The sequence below is a fragment of the Triturus cristatus genome, chromosome 7, assembly GCF_964204655.1.
Source record: "Triturus cristatus chromosome 7, aTriCri1.1, whole genome shotgun sequence".
In the NCBI taxonomy this organism is placed as follows: domain Eukaryota; kingdom Metazoa; phylum Chordata; class Amphibia; order Caudata; family Salamandridae; genus Triturus; species Triturus cristatus.
Window position 1 is genome coordinate 1,568,252,466 of NC_140590.1, and position 21,841 is coordinate 1,568,274,306.

Genomic DNA, 21,841 nt, shown 5'->3' on the forward strand with positions numbered 1-21,841 from the left:
GACTGACATTTTTGAGCAATCAGACTCCGGAAGTATGGCTGCCCCCTTATGCCTCGCAAGCCATAACCTTGACTGTGGGTGTACCCCAGGGATCTGCCCTTAGCCCCACCCTGTTTAACATTTACCTCACACCCCTGGTAATATTGGCTGAGTCACCGGGTGCTAAAGTCATTTCTTATGCGGATGATACATAGCTCCTCTTCTCCTGTGAGAAGGGAAGGGAACTGGATGGGGAGCTCATCTCTCAGTGTCTCACCAGAGTGTTTCAGTGGTTGGACCGGCACCAACTGAAGTGCAACCCGGACAAAACAGAGATTGTGGTCTTCAGAGATGTCCCCCACAATCTCGTGAGAACCTGCTGGCCGAGCAATGTGCCTCAAGCCTGGCCCCCTCTAAAACTCTGAAGAACCTAGGTATTAAAATTGACAGCACCTTCTCTTTCCAACCACAGATTCAAGCTCTAGCTGGCTCCTGTTTCAACACTCTCCGCAAGCCAAATTATTTTTTACCTCTCCTGTCTGAGTGAGCAGACAGAAAGGTAATTCAGGCTCTGATCACAATTAGACTGGATTATGGGAATGCCCTCTACCTTGGTCTCCCTGATTTCCTTCTCCTTAGACTCCAGGCGGTGCAGAATTGAGCGGCTAGAATGCTACTCAGACTCCCACGCAGGTCTCACATGTCCTTTCATCTGAGGGAACTCCACTGGCTCCCTATAAAAAAAGAGGATTTTTTTTAAGGCCATGTTCTTAGAGCATAAGGCCTTGCACGACGCAGTAAACTTCAGAGAGAGGATCAGCGAAAACATTCCAGAGTGTACCCTATGTTCATCCTCCGTGCGTGCGCCTTGCAAGTCTGCCCCGGATCAATAGGCGTAGAGTAGGCGGGAGATCCTTTTACCTGGGGCCGCTCACCAAGAACAAACTTCCAGAAGACCTCCGTATGGTCAGTAATCTCGCTGTCTTCAAGAAGAAACTGAAGACATGGCTCTTTAGGAAGTCAATCTAGGTTCCTTGGTCTGCTGCCCTTAACCTGATCGCCGGGAAACTCTGTTGAGTAGCTGCGTACTTTACAAATCAGGTTAACATGAGAGTAGTAATGCCATTTATTTAAAGAATAAATGTATGGTTTAATCACAACACTAAAAACAACTAATTCAAAGCATCAATAAATCCATTTTAAGTTCTGGAAAAGTCTCAGGATGGAATACAGCGTGGTGGCATTATGAAATAATTAATCTAGGAGCTTAGGCAAAGCAATGTACAGTAAGTGGAATAGGTGAAATGCCTTTCCTTGGTGTAGGTGAAGTATTTGTAGAAAAGTCTGGTTAAGATCTTATTATATGGGATTTCTGTAGGTTGTGCCGAGGCCCACTGCCTTCCCTTCCTGCTTCACCTTTACATTTTCTCCCTCGATATGTAATGAATGATATTAATAATATTAATTTATGAAATGTAAGATATCATGATCCTGTAGATATGTAAGTAAATGAGAAAGCACTGCTCTACAATTTTACACACGGTGAAGAAGCATACGAGCTAAACCACTAGGCTAAACTACCAATGTTCCAGGCAGCATTTACATTCTTCATGAGTCCTATTATAAATCTTTCACCTATTTCTATATTCTCCTTCTCTAATAAAATAAACGTTAAAAAAATCCAAACAATGTTGCCCACATGAAGCAAAACATGTTTGTTCCACACTCACCTGCTCAGTGATGTACAGCTGCGGGCCATCAGCATAGCGGAAAGCATAATATTCTGGGTTTGGCAAAGACCATCTGTACGGCACAAAGGAAAGAGGTATGAGATAGCCAATCAAAACACTTAAAGGTGAGAGCTTCAGTGGCATGTCACAGCTTCAAAAAATTATCAGACTATGACCCATAACATAAATCGAAGGATTTCACATCAGAGCCATGGGTGTAAATCGCAACAAGTCCAACAAAATGATGCTGACAATTAGACAAAACAACTGCTTTATAATAACACCTGGAATAACAGTTTGCAGCAAATAAGGATCCCAAAGTTCAATCTACTTTCCTACAATGTAACTGTCTAATCCACGACAAATGGCACAAATACAAAGAAATCGGTACTTCTCACAAAACAAGCATTGGCAGACCCAATTTGGCTGCAGTTGGCTGCCAGTCTTTTGCTTTGTCAAAGCTTGTGTAGAATAGTCATGCATTTTGGTAATTTTGTTATTGTTGGGGAACCTGCTGTGGCCTTGCAAGTCTCAAGTATTTTTGCTTTTATCCAATATATTTGTTTGTCTCAAAAACCGCACATTGCCATAGTAGTCCCTGGCACTGAAGGGAACTTCTTTATATGTAGATGTGCTCCTTGATAAAAAGCAGAATGATTCAAACACAGTGAACTTAGCGAATTGGGCTGGCCATTGCCCCAATATGTATGCTGCAATGGGTGGAAATAAACTGTGAATGACACAATAACAGACCAATAGATGAAAAAGGCTGGCTCAAAGCACTTAAAAACAGGGCCACTGGAATTATGTGATTATGCAGCCCCAGCGTTTTCACATAATTAAGGATCTGCCACATTTCCCAACTAATCCATCATCTGCTGTATAATCTTTAGATTAAAAAAAATATATGTTTTGACCAAAAAACAGATTAATAGTTACTAAAAATGTGGCGGCATGAGTTAACGCGCTGTGGAAGGCCGTTTGCAAAGGATAACTGCTAATCTTTCAGTTGCTTATTTCTGCATTTGGCTGTCAAACTGGTTCTGACAAGGTGAAATCTTTCCCCAGACAGTATTACCATGTGTAAACATGACAGAATAATGAATACTATCGAAAAAGGTGCTGCATGATGCCGCATAATTTAGTCAACTCTGCTGCATAATTTGGTGTTCCCTGTCGCCTAATTCCAGTGGCCCTGCTTATAAGTAATGTTACATATTATATATATATTAATTTTTTTTTGTTTTTTTTTGGCCCGTTTAATTCTAGTCAACGGCCACCGTGTAACACCACAGCACTCTCAAATACCATCTGCAATTAAAAGACAACACAACCTCCAGCTAGCCTCAACAAATCTCTACCTGCCTAGCAGTTGTGTAAATGAGCACCCTAACCACCTTTGGCACACCAGCATACACAGACATTCACACATACAGACAGACAGGCAATACAGATAAGCAGGTATTTCAACAGTCCTGAAGGCTTCTGAAAGGCCAGGCTATTTTACCTGCGAGTAATTCTTGCCCATCATATGAGGCTTTGGCTGGAACATTAGTCACACTTTATCCCAAAATCGCTACCAAAACCTTTTCTCTGCAGAATTATCATTCCTCCTCCATTCCCTAACCCACTGCATCCCCGCCGCACACTAAAGTCTATAGATGTGGGCATTTAATCCCTCAGAATAGGGAATACCTGGCAGAAATCCGCATGGTTTACCTCTTAATAGGCAGAATTCCATTCAGATGTCCCAGCCAGTAACTAATTCCAGGCACTTAGAATCTCTGCATGGAAATCCGTCCAACTAATAAGGGCCTCAATGTGATACGATGAGACCAGTAGCTGGTGCTACAACCAATGACCTGGCGATCAAGACAGACTGGGCCTTCAACTCAATACAGAGGTCTAACGTAGTATATGACTAAACCAAGGGTAAACTTTGGAACACACTTTGTTTTCAAAGATGAACACATGGAATAAACTATTCAAATGATTATTACAAACATTTTCATGGATTTAAGATAGGGTGACCAGACGTCCCGGTTTTCCCCGGACGGTCCCCGTTTTTGGAGAAGTGTCCCCGTGTCCCGACACTTTTCTACAATTCAATAAAATGTCCGGGTTTTTAAACAGTGTCCGGGTTAAACATACAAATGTCCCGGTTTTTCATTTGTTTCGGTTGTTTGAGCATGCACGTGCATGCTCTCTTTGCACTGATTAAAGCGTGACGTTTAGGTGAGCGTTGTAGCAGGAAGGGAAATCGGACTTTGAATGGGATGGGGGGTGGGGAGAGGTGCTCCTTTCATTCCACAGCGCGAGTTTCAGCGCTTTGAATGTGACCTCTGTCTCCAGGCCTAGAAGTCAAAGGATGCAATCTGCATACATTCACACCTGAATGCCGGTCACTTAGGGTGCTTCCAGAGATACCTTTGTTTTGTTAATGCAGCGCTCCTGCTCCAACAGCTGGGTGCTGGCTTCCTGGGGGCGCCGTGTTTTAAAGTTTATTATGCTTTTGAAGCACCTGCTGCAGCGTTTCTTTACCCCCAGCAATTACCAGGCCTCACATAAATGTCAAGATAACTCGTGTGATTAATAATCTTCCTGGAGAGAGATCAGCATTTTGTATAGTTGAGGTTTTGACTTCGGTGAAGTTAGTGTAGAGGGTTAACATGCCTGCTGCAAAGAACCTGTACCAAGTAGATTACAGAGTGCGTATGATGTAAACAGATCAGCAGATTACTGCTTTCAAAAGAGATATCCTTTTGTTACTTGCAATTTATAACTTAAAGTCCTGATATAGAATAGTGAGCTATTAACTTTCATCCTAGAACTGCATACACACTGCAAAGTATACATTATTAGAGCATTGATTAATGTTGCAAAAAGGGATAATTTGGCTAGAAATCGATTCTTATTATTAAAGAAAACTCCCAACTATGCTGTTTCTTTTTCGACTCTGCGTTTGTGCTTCTCCACACCAAGCACTCTTAAACTATACTGCCTACCAGTATGGATGACATGTGACTCCCTACACTTTTAGTCCTTTGGCTTATGTAACATTTCCTATACACTGATTACACATGCATGATTGATTGTCTCTGTGTAATGTGTGTGTGATGCGAAGTGCTCGGACACCCTACACTGGTATGAGTGGCGCTATATAACTAATTCAATGCATCTGAGAGAGTGTGGTTATGGAGACTTGGTCACTGTTAAAGGGTGCTAGTGAGAGAATCCGTGGTGGAGGTGGTCTTGGGGGGGCGCCAACAAACACTGTCGCACAGGGTGCCACCAGCACTAAAGCCGTGGTCACCAACTATAGCAAATGTTGAGGCAAAGTCTGTTTAAATGGAATTAATGGTTACAGCCAATAAAAGACCTCTGATTTGTCGTCTGTAATGCTTCATCTCGGTCTGTGGAGGGAGCTGTCATTATAGTCCTTTTTCTATGTCCATGGCAGCTGTCAAATAGTCCTACCTTTATGTCGATGGTTACTGCAAACCGTAGTCCTACTTCTATGTCTATGACCTGTCCCCGTTTTTTGTTTTGAGAATCTGGTCACCCTAATTTAAGAACATTTTTTTAAAAATTCAAAATTATTGCAGCAGTGGAGCTACTAAAGAGAGGAATTAAGGTACAATGGCAAATAGAATTAAAGACATGCATATTCGAACACATTTTTATTGCACTTTAAATAGAAGTTAGAAGTGATCGCCGGCAAGATAAAAGAGACACACAGTAGCCCACCATGGATGATGAGTAGAGGCAGATGTTTGCATTTTTTAAGGAGATTAGTAGGCAATGGCATAGCTGGAACACAGCTAAAGGGACACATTACTAGAAGAGCCAGGCTGTATGAAATAACTTCTAGAGGCATTTTTTAAGTTTCAAAGTACATGATCTTAGTAGTTCCATCAAAATAATTCTCCGAAAAATATACTATTGCCAAACGATTAACTACAACCCCCAATTTGCTCAGTAAATTTGAAAAATTGTGCATGAATAAGCTCAGAGTGAGGGCTCACTGCGCTGTGGAAGTTTCCTCTCACATCACACAAACTCCTCACCATTCATATCCAAACACCTCACAAAAACCTTAATCCACAGGGTCCGAACGACGAACAGGGTCGCCATGCTAACTATTCCGTCTAAGTGCAATTATTTCAATTCTTATTCCATTTATTAACTTAACCCACAAATTACAACTCGCAAACAACACAGTTAACGTTTTGTCCAACATGTCCGAACTAATGAGTATTCCTCAATGTCACATTTCATTATTGAACCCAATGAGTTAAAACTGTTTCCTAACTTACCCTTCGCCCCCACACAAACAGCACAGCCTCAAACCATGTTGGCTGCCCCACAAGAGAAAGGATTTTAACTACTCTAAGAGTGCAGCACTTTAAGTGACCCAACAAAGTACAATTCATTGTCCGCAACTGCTATGCACTGCTCCATCAGCGTGCACCTCAGTAACTACATAAAAGTAATAGCAGCTCATTAACCACATGTACACAGTACAACTCATTCATGGCCCCAATAGAAAAGATTACATGAACTGCCTCAACAAACAGGACTAATAAAACGCCCTCCACAGAGTATAGCTCATTGACGCATCCATGTGGCTAATTTACAGCCACCCATGAATCACAACTCACCGAAACTTCCTCGTGAACCACAATAATTTTTACAATATGACACCTGAGATTATAAACCAGAACAATCTACCCTGCATATCGCTTAATGAGTGGAATATAGGTTGTCGGCTGACGGAGCTGCCCTGCCACCAATAAACAGCAAGGTTCTCAAAATGTAGAAATTGAAAAGTTATATAGCAACTGGTGGTTGGACATCTGGGGGAGGGGGGGTGGGGGGGGGGAGGCTACAACAGCGATGACTGATGCGTTTGTAATTCTCTCTTAAAGATTAATGGAATATAATATTGCATTTTAAAATAATCAGGCAGATGTGGTGCTAGAAAACTGCTTCTTCCAGCAGGCAAGATCTTCTTTCGTCCTCCAGGCTGCACAATTCCTTGTCTTGATTTCAAGTTCTTAATACAAGATTGCTAGTACCAACAATCGCTGCAGTTGGACATAAATTTAAAAGCTCAGGTAAGGACGCCAAGTTTTCTCTCGGTTTTAACCTTTGCCGATCTTACCTGGTTGTTGGATTGATGCGGTTTAACGTTGAATCCTCAAAATTAATGCATGAATGTAGGACCCTTGTAAAGTGCAATATATACAAAAATATGCAATTATTTATGAGTGCAATGGGTCTACCTCTCCGTGTCTTCCAGACAATATTAAGGATCAGATTTATCACAAGGAGACCTTGTTTCAAAACTGACCCACCGGCTTCCTTTTCAAAATTGACTGAGAGTACTGCAGTCACAAAAATTAAATTGAGAGCCTCCATTTCAGAACTGAACCTGAGGTCGTTCATTTTCAAAACTGAACCAGACAGCTTAAATTTTCACAACTGCACCCTAGAGCCTCCATTTCCAAAATTAACCGGTGAGCCTCAATTTTCAGCATGAACCCAAGTGCCTCCATTTTCAAACCGGACCTGGAGAACCTCCATTTTTTTTTATTGATTATCTTCTAAGCGAACCAGAATCAGTTATTGATGCCTTCTTTTTCAGAGAGCCTTTCCTTTTTCCAACTTGAACTTCGATGGGCTCTCAGTCACACTCAGTTGATGGCGCTTAGTTAAGCATACACTTACTGTAATATTATACAAGTTAACCTTCAGTCTGTTTTAACACAACATCAGTGCAAAATGGAAAAGGAAGTACAAAAAAATAGAAATAAAGTCAAGTCACTTTTAAGAACATTTCTTCAGCTTCCATCTCCTGCCACAGATCATAGCAGTTTCTCTCAGAAGCGTGAATTATTTAATCCTTCAAAAGGTCAATTCTTAAATGCCAGCTGTTTCTATGACATATGCTGCATGCCATGGGCGATAAGGGGGAGCTGGGAAATTCAGTTATCAGAACTGCAATCCTTGTTCCAGCCCCAATAAGGGCGAATATTCTTTTTAAACTTTATTTTATTTATTTTTTAAGAAAAATGAATATTGTTAAATGCTTGAAAAATGTATGATAAACCACATTCTAATGTTGTAAGGCTTGTTCAACAGCACTATCTTCTACTCTGTTTAGAAGATCCTGTGCGAGCAATGTTTATTTGGCAATCTGTATCTATCTGTTTCTAAACATTAAACATAAATCAGATCAAAAAGTATAATATTATTGCACTATTTAGCTAGACCTGATATTCTATATAGTGCCTTTCCTAGTCAACAAGGTTATATGGTTGGGTCGTTGTCCAAGTGGTGAGTTTTTTGCACAATGTGATCGGCAGGAACAAACACAGGGTTAAGGCTCATATCTGAAAGTGTTGACTTGGAGCAAAGTAAATTAGAAACAGAGAAAAGTCTACTTACAGAACAGTAGAAAGCCTCTATCAGTGGAAGACTCTGCCCTTTGTGGTTATAAACCAACCTCTCAACTAAAGACTCGGTACAAACTAATTCTAGCAAAGGCTTCGGCTGCTCCAAACTCAACCCTGCAGATTGTACATTACTCGGCAATAAAAACACCCCATGACAGTTAAAAAGTGGTTCTTGTGCAATACCTGCCAAATCACATCAATTTCACAGACGCTTATGCCGCTTTATCGAACAGTGAGCCAATGACTCATTCATGAGTAGTCTAGGAAAATCTCATCAGTCTCACCAACCTCCAACAAGGGAGTCCTTCACTTTTAATTCCAGCAGCACAGCAACAGAAAGGCACTCATCTCATCTTTTTGACAATCCCAATACAACTCTGGATCATAACATAAAAAAAACCACAACACTCTCGACAAGAAGATATTACCAGAAGGGTTTTGGAAAAACTGTAACTCCCACGTAAACTTTCCCAAACAATGCCAGAAAGGTTTACCAAACATTTCTCACAATCGCTAGAAGGAGATTGCGGCAGGTCATTACTAATGAAATATGGAAAGTAACAAATTTGTACAGGGAAAGGACATCATTTGCAAACAATAAATCTCTCCTTAAACAAGTGATCTACGGAATAAAGTAAAAGTTCAACAAAACATAGGACTTAATTTCTACTTACTAGAACAGGGGTCTAGGAAAGGTACTGTATGGCTAAGAAAAGAATCCCGTTCAGACATTTCAAACACAGAATGTGACCAAGTACAGGCAATTGCACTGCGAACTTGCCTGAACCCCAGACTTTTACATATCAATCCTTTCCATTCTTTTACATATAACAAAAGGGCAACTCAAGGTTTACTGAACCAAGGGATCATCGAAAAAGTTATTACACAAGAGATTATATACTTTTAAGTGTTAGTTGCCAAGGAAAATGGATACTAAGTTTACCATGAAACCAGATGTGCGTCGACATGTGCAAAAAAAAAAAAAAATTGAAATGCGTTATATACAAAATTCTCAATTTTCGCACAAAAGTCTAAATGCATAGAACTCCGCGATACACACTTTTTATAGCTTTGAGAGAAATAAATGGAGATTGCAAGGAAAATGGAATTGTGCAGCCCTAATTAAATCCCAATATGAATGCAGAAATAATGATTCGTCTTGGATGTGCAGCAGAGGAGCAGGTAAATACGTTTACAGGTTACTCTAATTTGGGAATTAAAAGCACCATGAAGGGATCAAAAGCAAAGCACCTACTGGACAATAGGAACAATGATTATCTAATGATTATGATTAGTCTTATTCACCCAAACTCACGGATCACAATTTACCATAAATTGCTCAAGGCTAAGGATACAACCAGCATTAACCATAGGCAATATGCCTCAACTACAGCTCGGGAAATTGACACATTTTACAAAAATATTTAGGAGTGGTTGAGGAGGAGCACAAACCTAACCTTTTTAGCAAAATCTGCATTACAAAGCATAGACCAGGTGACAGACAATGGAACACAATAAAAGTCTATAGTCAGACTAAGGGCCCTATTTAGAGTTTAGGGGAGAGGATGTTCCGTCACACATGTGGTGGGTATCCGTCTGCTTTATTACAAGTGCCACAGACTTTAACGCACTTGTAATAACGTGGATGGAACATCTGCCACATTTGTGATGGAATATCCTGTCCACCAACGTCTAAATGAAGCCCTAAGACTCGCTTTACCTACGGCATCTTAACATGCCAATGAAAGCACTTGATACAGTATCTTCAAAACTTTGATATGTTTTTTTGTAGTAACTTCATGTACAACAAATCCTGGTTTCACCTATTTCTTGCTTACTCAATTATTCTATATGTGTAAGGGTACTAGATGGTCCATAATAAATGGAGACACAATGCTCCAGTCCTCACCTCTTATTTAACAATGCAATGTATTCTGCGAGCTGCAATCCGGAGTGATCTCAAATTGCACCAATTTAAGTCCAAGACTGCAAAGGTTCATTGAGGGAAATTCTAAGACCCAGACACTTCAAAGTATGTTAAAATGATGTAGATTAGCTTTGTAGTCACTTCATATACTGCCACTCTATGTGCAAGAGATTACTTAATAATCTCTCTCTCTAATTCACACAATAGTGTTCGGTAACTAGATGCCATCTCATCATCAGGGACACCATATTCCAGTGCTGGGCTTTGTTTTAACAAGTCAAAACATTTTGGGAGGTATAGACCTGAGCTACATCCATTGAATTAAAAAGAGTAAAGTCGAAGATTGCAATAGTTTGAAGAAGGGAAAACTCCACTGTCCCTAGTGACGTGGAATAAACCTTGTATTACGCTCCAGTGCGAACTCCTGGTGAATAAAACTTTAATTATCAAATAAACAGTGATTTCTTCAATAAGCATTAGAATGTGGCTTGCTGTTTGATAGTTCTAGGGGCACTACTTTGATCTCGAAATGACTGCTTCGCTATAGTTAAAAAAGTTCTGATGCATATATGAAAAATATACCAGAGCTACTCACCCATCACACACCTCCTTGATTACGGATGCAAGCGGACGCTTCTACAAAGGAAAATACAAAAGAAAATATGTTATAAAATCACTAGGACTTTCTTTTAAAAAGAAGGCTGCATGGATAGCAATCACCACCCCAACCCCCACAGAAGACCTAAAATTCAAATTCATCCTCTCTGGGACTGGTTTAAATTGGGCTTCACTCGACTGTGATTTAACTCAATCAATAGAAGTCAGTTAATTGATGGAGCCCTTGACTTATAACTGCAATAATATTACCAGTTTAAATGCATTCACGGCAACTGGAGAGACTAAGGGGGTTAGTGGACATGGTCCTGCTGCACCCCTCGCAACATTTGGTCTAGGATTGGAAGGCAACCATAAAAGCTAATTTACAATATCAATAAAATTTACAGCTATTCTACTGAAATACATTATCGGTCCAGTTCTGTAGAAGTGCTCAGTTCAGTAGAAGTAGAAGTGATCGCAGAGTAAAAAGCTAGCTAGAACAAAGTTCAGAATTAGGTAAGGAAATAACCATCAAAGAATTTGAGAATGCAGTTACACAACTTCAATCTGGGACTACTACAGACCGTAATCATAGACCTATCAAATTAGATAATAGATTAACTAATATAAAAAAGTCTACTATTACATATGCTAAAGGCAGAAAGGAATCAGTTCTGAATCTAGCAACAATCCTCCAAATTCATAAACGCAGCAGAAACAGAGTACTGTTTCATCATATCACCCCATCTGGCACAACTAGCCAAACTGCTACTTAGAATAGGTAGACTAGAGTTTAATTTGAGCCGGAGGTTTCTGGTGCTCGGCACAAGCACCTAATAAACTAAACCAGCACTTACGACAGTCGGCCACAAAAATCCCTTGGCTACATAATCTTAGGAAATTCAAGGAATGGGACAAGACACAAATTTCTATGCACTGTGAGATTTGGGGAAAATCATAATAATAATAAACAATATTTATAGAGTGCCCAGCTACCCCGGATGAGGTGTCCCGGCGCTAATACAGACAGCAGCAAAGAAAGTGGTCAGTAGATATTTAGCCATTACGACTAAAAAGCCAGGTTTTCAAGGCCTTTCTAAATTCCTGTTCGGACTGCAATGCGCGTAAGTGAGCAGGTAGTTTATTGCAGCATTTAGTGGTCCCCACCTCTAATGTCCTTCCCGACCAGTCTGGCCTTGAAGAACCGGTGGGTGGTAAGGTATCGTTTGTGGTTGGACCTAAGGGATCTGTCCTGCTAGTAAGGACGAAGTTTCTTTCTCAGGTAGATGGGCCCCCCTCCCTTGATATGCCCGAAAAGCAAGCGTAAGGGCCTTATATTCGATGCGCTTGGCCACAGGTAGCCAATGCAGCCATCTCAGGTAAGGAGAAATATGCTTGCGAAGAGGGACCTTGCAGACCAGTCTGGCTACTGAATTCTGCACTATCTGGAGCCTACGGATCAGTCCGATTGGCAGACCCATGTAGAGACTGTTAGCATAATCAAGATGGGAGGTGATTAATGCATGGACAACGGTTTTGCGTGCTGACTCAGGCAAGAAGTCAATACATTTTCTAAGGGTTTTTATTTTGCCAAAGCAGGACGCAGATACCAGTTGAACATGGGTAGTAAGGGACAGGTCTTTGTCCCACCTGACTCCTAAATTCCTATCTGAGTCCTTAGGTGTGGGGAGAGATCCTAAGTCAGCTGGCCACCATAACGCTGATGAGGGTGCTACAGCTTGATTAAAGAACAGGACCTTCGTCTTGTCAGCATTAAGTTTTAAGAAGTTAGAGCTCATCCAGGCAGAAATGCTTTTTAGAGAGTCAAAGGAAGATGCCTACACTCCACTGAAGGTAAACATCAGTTGAGTGTTGTCGGCATAAGATATCACCTTGATCCCAGTATCAGCGATGAGCTCCGCGAGCGGTGTCAAATAGATGTTGAAAAGTAGCGGACTCAGGGCCGATCCCTACGGCATCCCCCATTTTAATGGCTTCGCGGGGAGGTGAAAGGATGGATTGAGACCTGTTGTTCTCGGCCATGTAGGTAAGAAGCGATCCATTCCAGCGCTGTCCCCTGGATGCCAATCCGCTTAAGGCGATCCAGTAAGATGGAATGGGACACCGTATTAAACGCTGCTGACAGGTCGAGAAGCACCAACATGAACGCAGAACCACCATCCACAGCCCAGCGAATGGCATCTGTCATATTTTAAATGATTTGTATAGTTTCAACAAGAATACTCTCTAATGGAGTCACATGCTTTTAAATATGTACAATTTGGACACACACTCAGACATCAATAAAAGTGCAGGGATACAGAAAGAAATGCCACTAGAGGTAGACTCCTATATGCTAATTCCCAAAGAGGCAATCTCTCAGATAAACACACTAAAGAACAATACATTGAATGAGCTTGATGAACTGAAATCAAGATGGGAAATAGACATAGGCACATTGAAAGATGGGATATTGGAAGAAGCACCCCAAGGAGATTGCAGCCAGAGTTCGGTATCGCTTAGTGCTCTTCAAAATACTACACAAGATATAGAACACCAGGGCACAGCAGCACAAATTTGTGAAAATAATGAATGACACTTAAACGTAGCAGAACGGCATGAGAGGTACCTTTATACAAAGAATTTGGAAATGCCCTTGGATTGAGAGATACTGGTCTGGGGTCTGAAAAGAAACAGACACGACACTAGGCTGCACCCTTGTCTTGGAACCGGTGTCCATTCTAACAGGCGTACGGGACGGACAAGTACTTGACACGAATCAGAAGTTGTAAGATAAATTCCTCATTCAAAGAGGCACACAACAGGGTTGCCCTCTATCCTCTTTACTTTTTACAGTGGCAACTGAACCCTTTGCTGAGTGGCTCTGGGTGGACACCCTGTTGAAGTGCATTGAGTGGGCCCCCAGGGTCTCTGATAGAGTATCGCTCTATGCAGATCATTTGCTTGTGTACTTCCCGGACTACCAGAGTCAGGTGCCAGGGTCCTTGTGATTCAGTAGGAGTTTTAGTGACATTTTTAGGTCTTACAGTGAACCCGACTAAATCTGTGGTATATCCAATTAGAGTGGAAGAAGAGGACACGCAGAGGAAGAGGAGGATTTGACTGCAGATCTCCACTAACAGATTCAAATACTGGAGAACATATCGCGCATGAGGAAGATTGAGAGTGGGACTGTAACATTCTCTATGAGCTGTCCTCGAGGGTAGGAATGTAACATTCTCTATGAGCTGTCCTCAAGGTGGGAATTTAATATTCTCGAAGAGCTGTCCTCAAGGGTGGGAATTTAACATTCTCTATGAGCTGTCGTCGAGGGTGGGAATGTAACATTCTCGAAGAGCTGTCTAGGCTAAACTGAGATGTATGCTTTTGGTTAGTTCTCCCATTGTCCAGACGTATTTAAAATTATCTCCCCATTTAATATCCCACATACACTTGGAGGCTTTGAATGGCACAACAGACTGACTAAGGAAACCCTATTATGGATGGGAGCTCTGTTCCATGAGGCTGTCACCCGCGAGTGCCAATCCTGTGTCCCATGCCTGGAAGCAAAGTCCTGTCTGGTGCACAAATTAGCTCATTCCTCAGCCTTCATGAATCTTATGATAAAAACATCAATTCTTTAGATGTTTGCAGCTCCACAAGCTTTGCACCACAATATTAGGGTGTTGCCTAATCTCCCTGACATTAACCCCCTTGAAGTCAAGCTTCTAGTGAGGGCTGTGTACCATAAAACAAAAGGTCTCTTTTCCGCTCCTTAATTATTCACAGACAGGATACCTTCTGCTTGGTCAGATCAGCCTGGGAGAGAGATGTGGGCGAGATGGCACACAAGGAGGAGTGGCAGGAGTCTCGAATGGCTCCCTGAGAGGTGTCAGTTTCTGCTCAATTTGAAAGTATCCAGTTGCGGTTACTCTACAGGGCCTATATTATCAGCCTTAGGCTTTGGCACTTTCTGAAGATTCGGTCTCCTAACTGCCTTCAATGTGGGAGTAACCCCAGAGACATCCTCGAGACTACATGGTCATGCAGAGCTTCTGGTGAGGCGTATTTGGCTACTCTAGGACGAACACTGGGCTGGTCTTAAAACCTGGGCCCCTTGCTCACTCTCCTTCACATAACGGCTAGCATTGTGGCCAATCGTCCTCCAACGCTTGAAAAGTGAGCCCAGGCCTGCACAGTTGCATGGTACAGGAGAGGTCAGTCACTGTTCACCATGGAATACTGCAAAAATGCACCACGATATGGGGAGACAGGCGGAATCACAGGATCTGAGCCTTAGACCCAAAGAGAGATGGAGGCAGCACTGGTGGCAGGTTAACAAACGAGAAACATGGACTGGTGCATAGCAGGGGAAATAAGCACTGGCAAAGCCAATATGTTTTGCCTATGCAATATCTATTGACTTTGTCAATGTTTATTTTTTTAACATTTTGCACAGAGGCATGGGCTGCTATACAACAAGGCCTGGCATTAAAAAAAGTGCTATGAGGCAGCCAGCGTTAACCGTGTCATAGTGCCTTTTGTTAAGCCACGGTGCACAGCAGCCAACAAGCATTTGCAATGCAATCGGTCTCGCCTTTGGGACCTTATAAGTATGCAGCACATTATACTGGGCACTGCAAAATCGAATGTTCTTTAACATGAAGTTCTTCCCAAAGTTGAATGCCTTAGTATTATGGCAGGGAAATGTGATTAACATGGAAAACAGGGAGGAAGAAAATAGTACTGTGGTCAAAGATCTGCGCCTGAAGATCTTATTTCCACGGCAACCTTTTTACAGGCGAGTTCGCAGTTACTGGTATTTTTAGAGGATGTGTGTGCATGAAGGTGAGAGGCATTTAGGAGTGACCAAAATAAACAAACACAGGCTGGTTCTTATAAAATGAAGACAGACAAGAAGAGGGAACAGTAGAGTAAGGCAACTCCAAAATAATGGGCAGACCACTCTTCCTTCATGATAGTAACTTATCCATGCAACATCTGAGGTGCATACCTTTAACAAAACAAGGAGGAGGGGAAGGGAAATTAAGACAGAGCACTCATGTCATCAGAACACTATAAAAAGCATTACCAACCCGAATCCCCTCCCTGCCGGGACAGGATGTGATGTAACAATCAGAGTAAACGACTTTGGAACTGGGGAACAGGTTGGAGTCTCGGCGTCAGCTCGCCATCCTGTGATTCTGGGCAAATCACTTAATCTACAACACTCAGAATGCACTGGGCTATCCAGAGTCGGCCTATGTCACCCTGGGGCGGGAATACATTTGGCGCCCTCCCTGTTGGTAAATGCAGGTGAAGTGTCCTTTTTGTGTTCAGAGGTCAGCCCCTCGCTGATTGCATCAGAACAGTGACTGATCTCTGAACACATCTCTGCACCCCTTCATCTGAATTATGCAGATTGGCATCTCATGCTGGTGCCAACTTGTTTGTTGGGGGGTTAGTAGAGTGTGGCATCAGGGGTGAGAGTTGATAGGAGTGCAAAAAGCAGGGTGATGGGCTGTTAAATACAGTGCCTGCAGCAAAGGAGCCAAGTGACAGGGACCCTGCATGACCGACAAGCTCCTTAGCCCCTCTGAAAATTGGTGCTCTGGGCCTGGGCCCTGCACGCCCATGCCAAAAGCCGGGCCTGAGGATATCAATGAAATCTTGCGTTGCAGATGTAATTTAGGGTGTTGCTTAAAACAGTTAAGCTAAAAATCTGTACTTAGCATAGTGCGCCGCCCAACTGACATTTTACGGCTTCTGTCCATAAACGCAGATATAATACAACAGGTAACATTACACCTACAAGAAACAAGGACTATTGGCTTTGTCAATGGTTGTAAACTGCATAACAATAATAAGCAACAACTGTGACTTCGGTGTATAAAAATATTGAAGATGCTTCAGTTCTTGTGGGTGAGGTTATGGTGCAAGGCCAAAGATGCCGAAATTCGAGCTGAGAGAGCAGTATGTTGATCTGCAACTTTGCCTAACGATGCGGGCAGAGGAACGCCCACTGCTTTGCCTAGGCAGAGCCATTGGAATTATGCGTGTAGAGGAGGACTAAATTATGTGGAAAGGTTGACAAACTTATGCGGCAAGGAAAGGCAAATTGTACAGAAAACACAGCTGCTGCTGCCCAGAGCATTCAGGATCTGTGGCCGCTGACAACACGCAGCTTTTATAAAATCAGCGATGAACACCAATGATACAGTTAAGTCACAGATTGTGCCAGAATAATAATTGCTGACATGCAGGGTAAATCGTATACATAATACTGTGGGCCACCATTAAGTCAGAACAGAAGCTGAGTTGGAAGGCCCTGGAGTTTCTTGCAGACTTTGTGCTTTCAATGGACCTGGTAGCTTATCTGTCATTCAGCCCTCCACTATGGTACCATGAGCCTGACCCATGCATAAGGTCATCTGAACGGCTAGCATTTGTTTCCATGGCAACAGGGAAGGCCGGACTGCAGAACAGAGGGAGTCTTGCACAGTTCAACTTTAGAAACACATTTACCACTTAGAACTTTGTGGTAACTCGAAGAACGACCACACAGGAAACAGGAGGTACAGCTGAATTAATTTTAAGTCTCAAAGAAGAGCAGAGCTGCCCTAACGAAACACAGCCTCCGCCACGAAAGTCATAATTACCCCGCAACATTCTGGGTTACTTACTGTCATCTGGCACTGCACCTAAGCTATCCAGGACCAGAACAACAGCAAGGAATATTACAAAATGTTCATAAAACGGATGTGAACAGCAGTTTATGTCCCAAAGCTGAAGGGACTGAATAGCCTGTGATTCAAACAAGTGTGTTTGCAGCTGGACAGGCACAGCGCGAGACAACAAAACTCGCCACTTCAAAGGAAAACCAACACTTGAGATTTCGTCCGACTGAGCTGCGTGATAAAAGTAATGCATTAAAATGGACTTGCTTTGAACTGCCTCCCCCCATTGTGTTCGGCTGCAGGGAGAAAGGGGCGCAGGGGAGCTGTGGGAAGTGCTGGGGAGCCTAAACAAGCGCGCACGAAAGTTAAAGCGACCGCGCTAATTGAAAAAGTATGTCAGGAATGCAGCTGGCATCCGTCCGCGCTGCAGCTAGCTCCCGAGCTCCCTAGGCCAGGGGAGAGAGAAGGCGGGACATTCACCCGCCTTTGGCCAATTGCGTGCTGTCTTTCTTAGAAAGACGCCCGCAAAAGGCCAATAGCGTGTGAGCAAAAATAAAAAAATGCACGCACAAGCCTGTGGTCCAAGTTGGACGTCCGTACTAGAAGCCTCGCAGACCATCGCATGTGCGCTGGCTCAGGGGAGACCTAAAAAGTGGAGAAGGGAGAAGCAACATCAGGGAGGCACCGAGGAGGAGGAGGAGCAGCAGGGAGTAGTGGAGGGGGGGCAGGGGAAGAGAAAAAATAGTACCTTAGTCACAGTGCAAGCAGCAGACGGGCACTAATTAAGTCAAATCAATCTGTGCTTGCTCCCTGCTTCAGTGAGAAGAACGGAAGTGATGCTTGGCCTGCACTGGCCAATTAGGAGGCAGCAAAGAAGAGTGGAGCTGAAGCTAACAAATGGAAATCAATGGGCGGGATACAAACCCTTTACAGTAAGCAAAAATACCTCACAAGCAAGAGCGCATGCAGTGCTCTTCACAGGCACAACCTAAAAATGGTATACGAGTAGAGGTTGCCCATAATATAGGGGATGCATGGATGAAATGCCAGGGACTGCTACCGTACAGTATTCCCTTTGAGAATGTGAGGGTGATACTGTAGAGGACTGATGGTTGTGGGGCAGAAGACTAAACTAGACTTGGTAAAGGTAATAGTCAAATGTCTGTAAAAGGTAAATATCTAGGCAAAGATAATGCACTAACCAGAGATGAAAAATAACATTGCTCAAAATCTGATATCACAAGATGGAAGGGTTGAGAGTGAACCGGGATAAAATGACAAAATAAACCCAGAGTAGTCAAAGGATGTATGTAGAACATGCACACATAAGCATATAGACTGTTTCTTTAAAAAATGGTTATACAGGTCTCAGACCAAATTAAATCTCACCAGCTAAGCCAGGTAACGAGCCCACCAAACCGGAAACATGATTTAAATCCTCAGTCATTTATTCATGTCTCTTTGTTTAACTAGACAAACGTTTAACACAACAAACACAAAGAACTTCACTGCCTTGGAAATAGGTTGAAAAGGTGTGTGTGTTCTGGTCAATAAGCTAAGAATGTAATCCATCTGTGTAACCGACTCTTTCCTTAATGTGATAGTGTTTAAATTTGTCAGAAAGGAAGAGGGGCGCTAGAGGGCACCCGGCAAGATAGGCGCACCCTAGTGAGGCTCTGCCCAGCTGGGCACCTAACCGACTATTATCTGCCTTCCTACTCGACATCGAGAGGAATTTCGGGACGTATCCTGTGTGTAATACTAGTCTGCCTACCTGGGAGCACTTTTTCAGCGCCTACGGAACCAGCAACTGCCACAACTTGGTCCCGGCCGCGCATCTGTAAAATGGCAGCGCCCCAGAGGCCTTGAGACCGGAGGCCTTGTCTCGGCGGTTGCGTCCCACCCGCAATCTGCGGGGGATCACCTGCTACCTGCAGCTCCAGGGAAATGAATAATAGATGGTCAGGGACCGCCGGACCCGGTGGGGAAGATCGGCTGAGTTCTGACCGGCGAGCGGTGAACCGCAGCTGGAGGCGACATGTGGACCTCTCTGGGACCGGGATTCCCTGGCTGAGCGGCGGAGTTGGCTAGCGGCTGTCCCTGCGTCATCGGCGCTGGTGGTTGTGAGTGGGGCGCGACGCAATACGGGCCTGCTTCTGCGGAGGTGGATGTGGGCTTGGGAAGGGCTGTGGCCCGTCCGCCGCTGCTGGTAGCTGGTGCGCACGGGGGGTTGTGGGCCGCATTTGCCTGGTTTCCGCTGCAAGTTGCCGCACTCCTGATCACGTTGGGGCTTTCTCCGGCCTGGTGACCCGGTGGAGCTCCACCATTCTTGGCCTGCTTACTGCGGTGGACGTGAGCATCGACTTATCCATTGGTTCTCTATCGTCGCCTGGAGGCCTACCGCTGCTGGTGTGCTACGCTGCGACTTGGCGGCCTGCTTCATCCTCTGCCAGCACTGTGCTGGCTGCCTGCTCGGGGAGCGGGATGTGATTGTTGACGATATTTTACTTTGGCTGAGTTGATCCCCCCCCATGGTGAGCGCTGTCTGACGAGCTCATATGCGACGTACTGGAAGTGTCTTTGGTCCTCATTGCTTGCTATGTTTGGTGATCTGTATTTGGCGCTCAGACTCCTAGTTGTGCACTATCGCTAGAGGAGCTACGCTTATCTGGACTCTACTGGGGCCTGCCCTATCTGTCTCTGGCTGGGTCTTTGTTCTGGCTGTGAAGGCGTTGTCCTGACAAGGGCCCTGCACACGCTCCTCTCCTACTGCATACCCCAGACCCTGAGGTGGTCACCCTATTTTAACTTGGCTATTTTTTTTATTTATTTATTTTTTTAAATCGGCGACAACAGTGCAAGGAGCCGACGCCACATGTCCCTACTGTAAAGGTGGGCCGACATTCGTTATCCTGTCAGTGGTCGAGCCCCCACTCTCTGAACTCTCCAGTGGTGGTGTATACGGGGGGGAACACACACTCTCTGGGCGAACCATTGACCATTGCAACACGAGCACTTTCAGCACCATGCTCGAGTCCTGCGAGGGGACTTGGGGTATTCCATTCATTCTCTCTCCTTTCAGATAACTTGGTTTGGATCACGTGCATTATGGGGAAAACTGACAAAACTCAACCTCGACTCACGTTTGAGGCGTGCAAATCTACCAAGACTCCACAGAAGCCTGCCTCGGATTCTGAAGCTGATGCACAGGAAGCAGGGCTCTCTACTATTGAGAGCACACTGTTCGCCATGCAGCGCAGCCTCCAATCTATTGAGGGCATGATGGCAGCTGTCAATCATCGATTGGATCATATGTCCTCGCAACTAGAAAAGCAGAACGCCCGCATGGGGGAGGTCGAGCAGCGGGTGTCTGCGACGGAGGATGGTCTCAGCGATGTTGCTGGGAAAACTCTTAATATGGAAAATGTTCTCTCCATTATTCAGGCCATGAATGAGGACTTTGAAGCACGCTCCCAGCGTAATAACATTTGTATTACCGGCCTGCCAGAATCAACGAATTTGGGCAAAATGGAGACATTTATTTAAACCTTGATCAAAGATCTTTTTGGTTCAGATCAGCTTTCTCCTATGTTCATTGTTGAGCGGGCGCATCGCTCTCTGGCTGCCAGGCCGGTCCCGGGCGCTCCTCCTCGGCCCATTATCGCACGGGTGTTGAATTATAGGGACCGAGATGTCATTCTACGCCTGGCCAGAGATAAGGGCACCATTGAACTCCAGGGCAACAAACTCTCGTTCTTTCCTGATTTTACTGTTGCTGTGCAGGCTGCGAGAAGGGAGTTTGGAGCTGTTAAAATTTCTTTACAATCAGAGGGGGTTCCTTATGCCAGGTTATATCCTCCCCGCTTGCGTATAGGCCCAGTCGGAGACTCACAAATCTTCACCAATCCCAAGGCAGCTCTAGAACACGCAAAGCACTTAGAGGAGGCAACATGAATCCCGAACACCATCAGATACCGAGGACCAGTAGTACTATGGAGAGCATTTGTAGAACTTGTCCTGACGCGAAGTTGTCTTTTCAAACTGCCATTCTTTACTCTGTATAATGATGCGATTTTTGAATGCATTACTTGCTTTGTTTTCCTTGTGCAGGTGGATGCTGTTGAACTACCTGTGGTACGCACTTTTTCCTTGCAATGTAATTTGCCCTTGGTATTGTTTTTATTAGGCACAGATAACAAATTCTGCTCAGCCACCTCCTACTTGATGGGAGGCTAGTAGCACCTTGACACCCCTCATGGGAGTACCCCATCTATGTTCTGCATTGTTGTTCCCTAGTTGGGGGTGGGTGGGTGGGTGAGGGTTGGGACGGCTTTAGCGAGTTGTGGTTGCTGAAGTGGGAGGGGGGTTAGGGTTTGAGGGAGGTATGCCTGGCACTTTACGTTTTTTACTTTGTGATATTTACCTTTTGGGTTGCACTGATGGACACATGTCTTCGATATATCCAAATACCAT

The 21,841-nt window shown here is 43.9% G+C and overlaps 1 protein-coding gene across 4 annotated transcripts in view; it reads right to left on the reverse strand.

Moving 5' to 3' along the window:
* Positions 1-21,841, reverse strand: part of ELMO2 (engulfment and cell motility 2) — a 417,013-nt gene that overhangs the window by 246,877 nt on the left and 148,295 nt on the right. For all 4 annotated transcript variants that reach the window (XM_085619396.1, XM_085619393.1, XM_085619394.1 and 1 more), the window contains 2 exons: positions 10,690-10,730; positions 1,710-1,782 (listed from right to left, as the gene is read on the reverse strand). In XM_085619396.1, the coding sequence (XP_085475522.1) occupies positions 1,710-1,782; positions 10,690-10,730 (114 nt within the window). The remainder of the gene's footprint in view (positions 1-1,709; positions 1,783-10,689; positions 10,731-21,841) is intronic.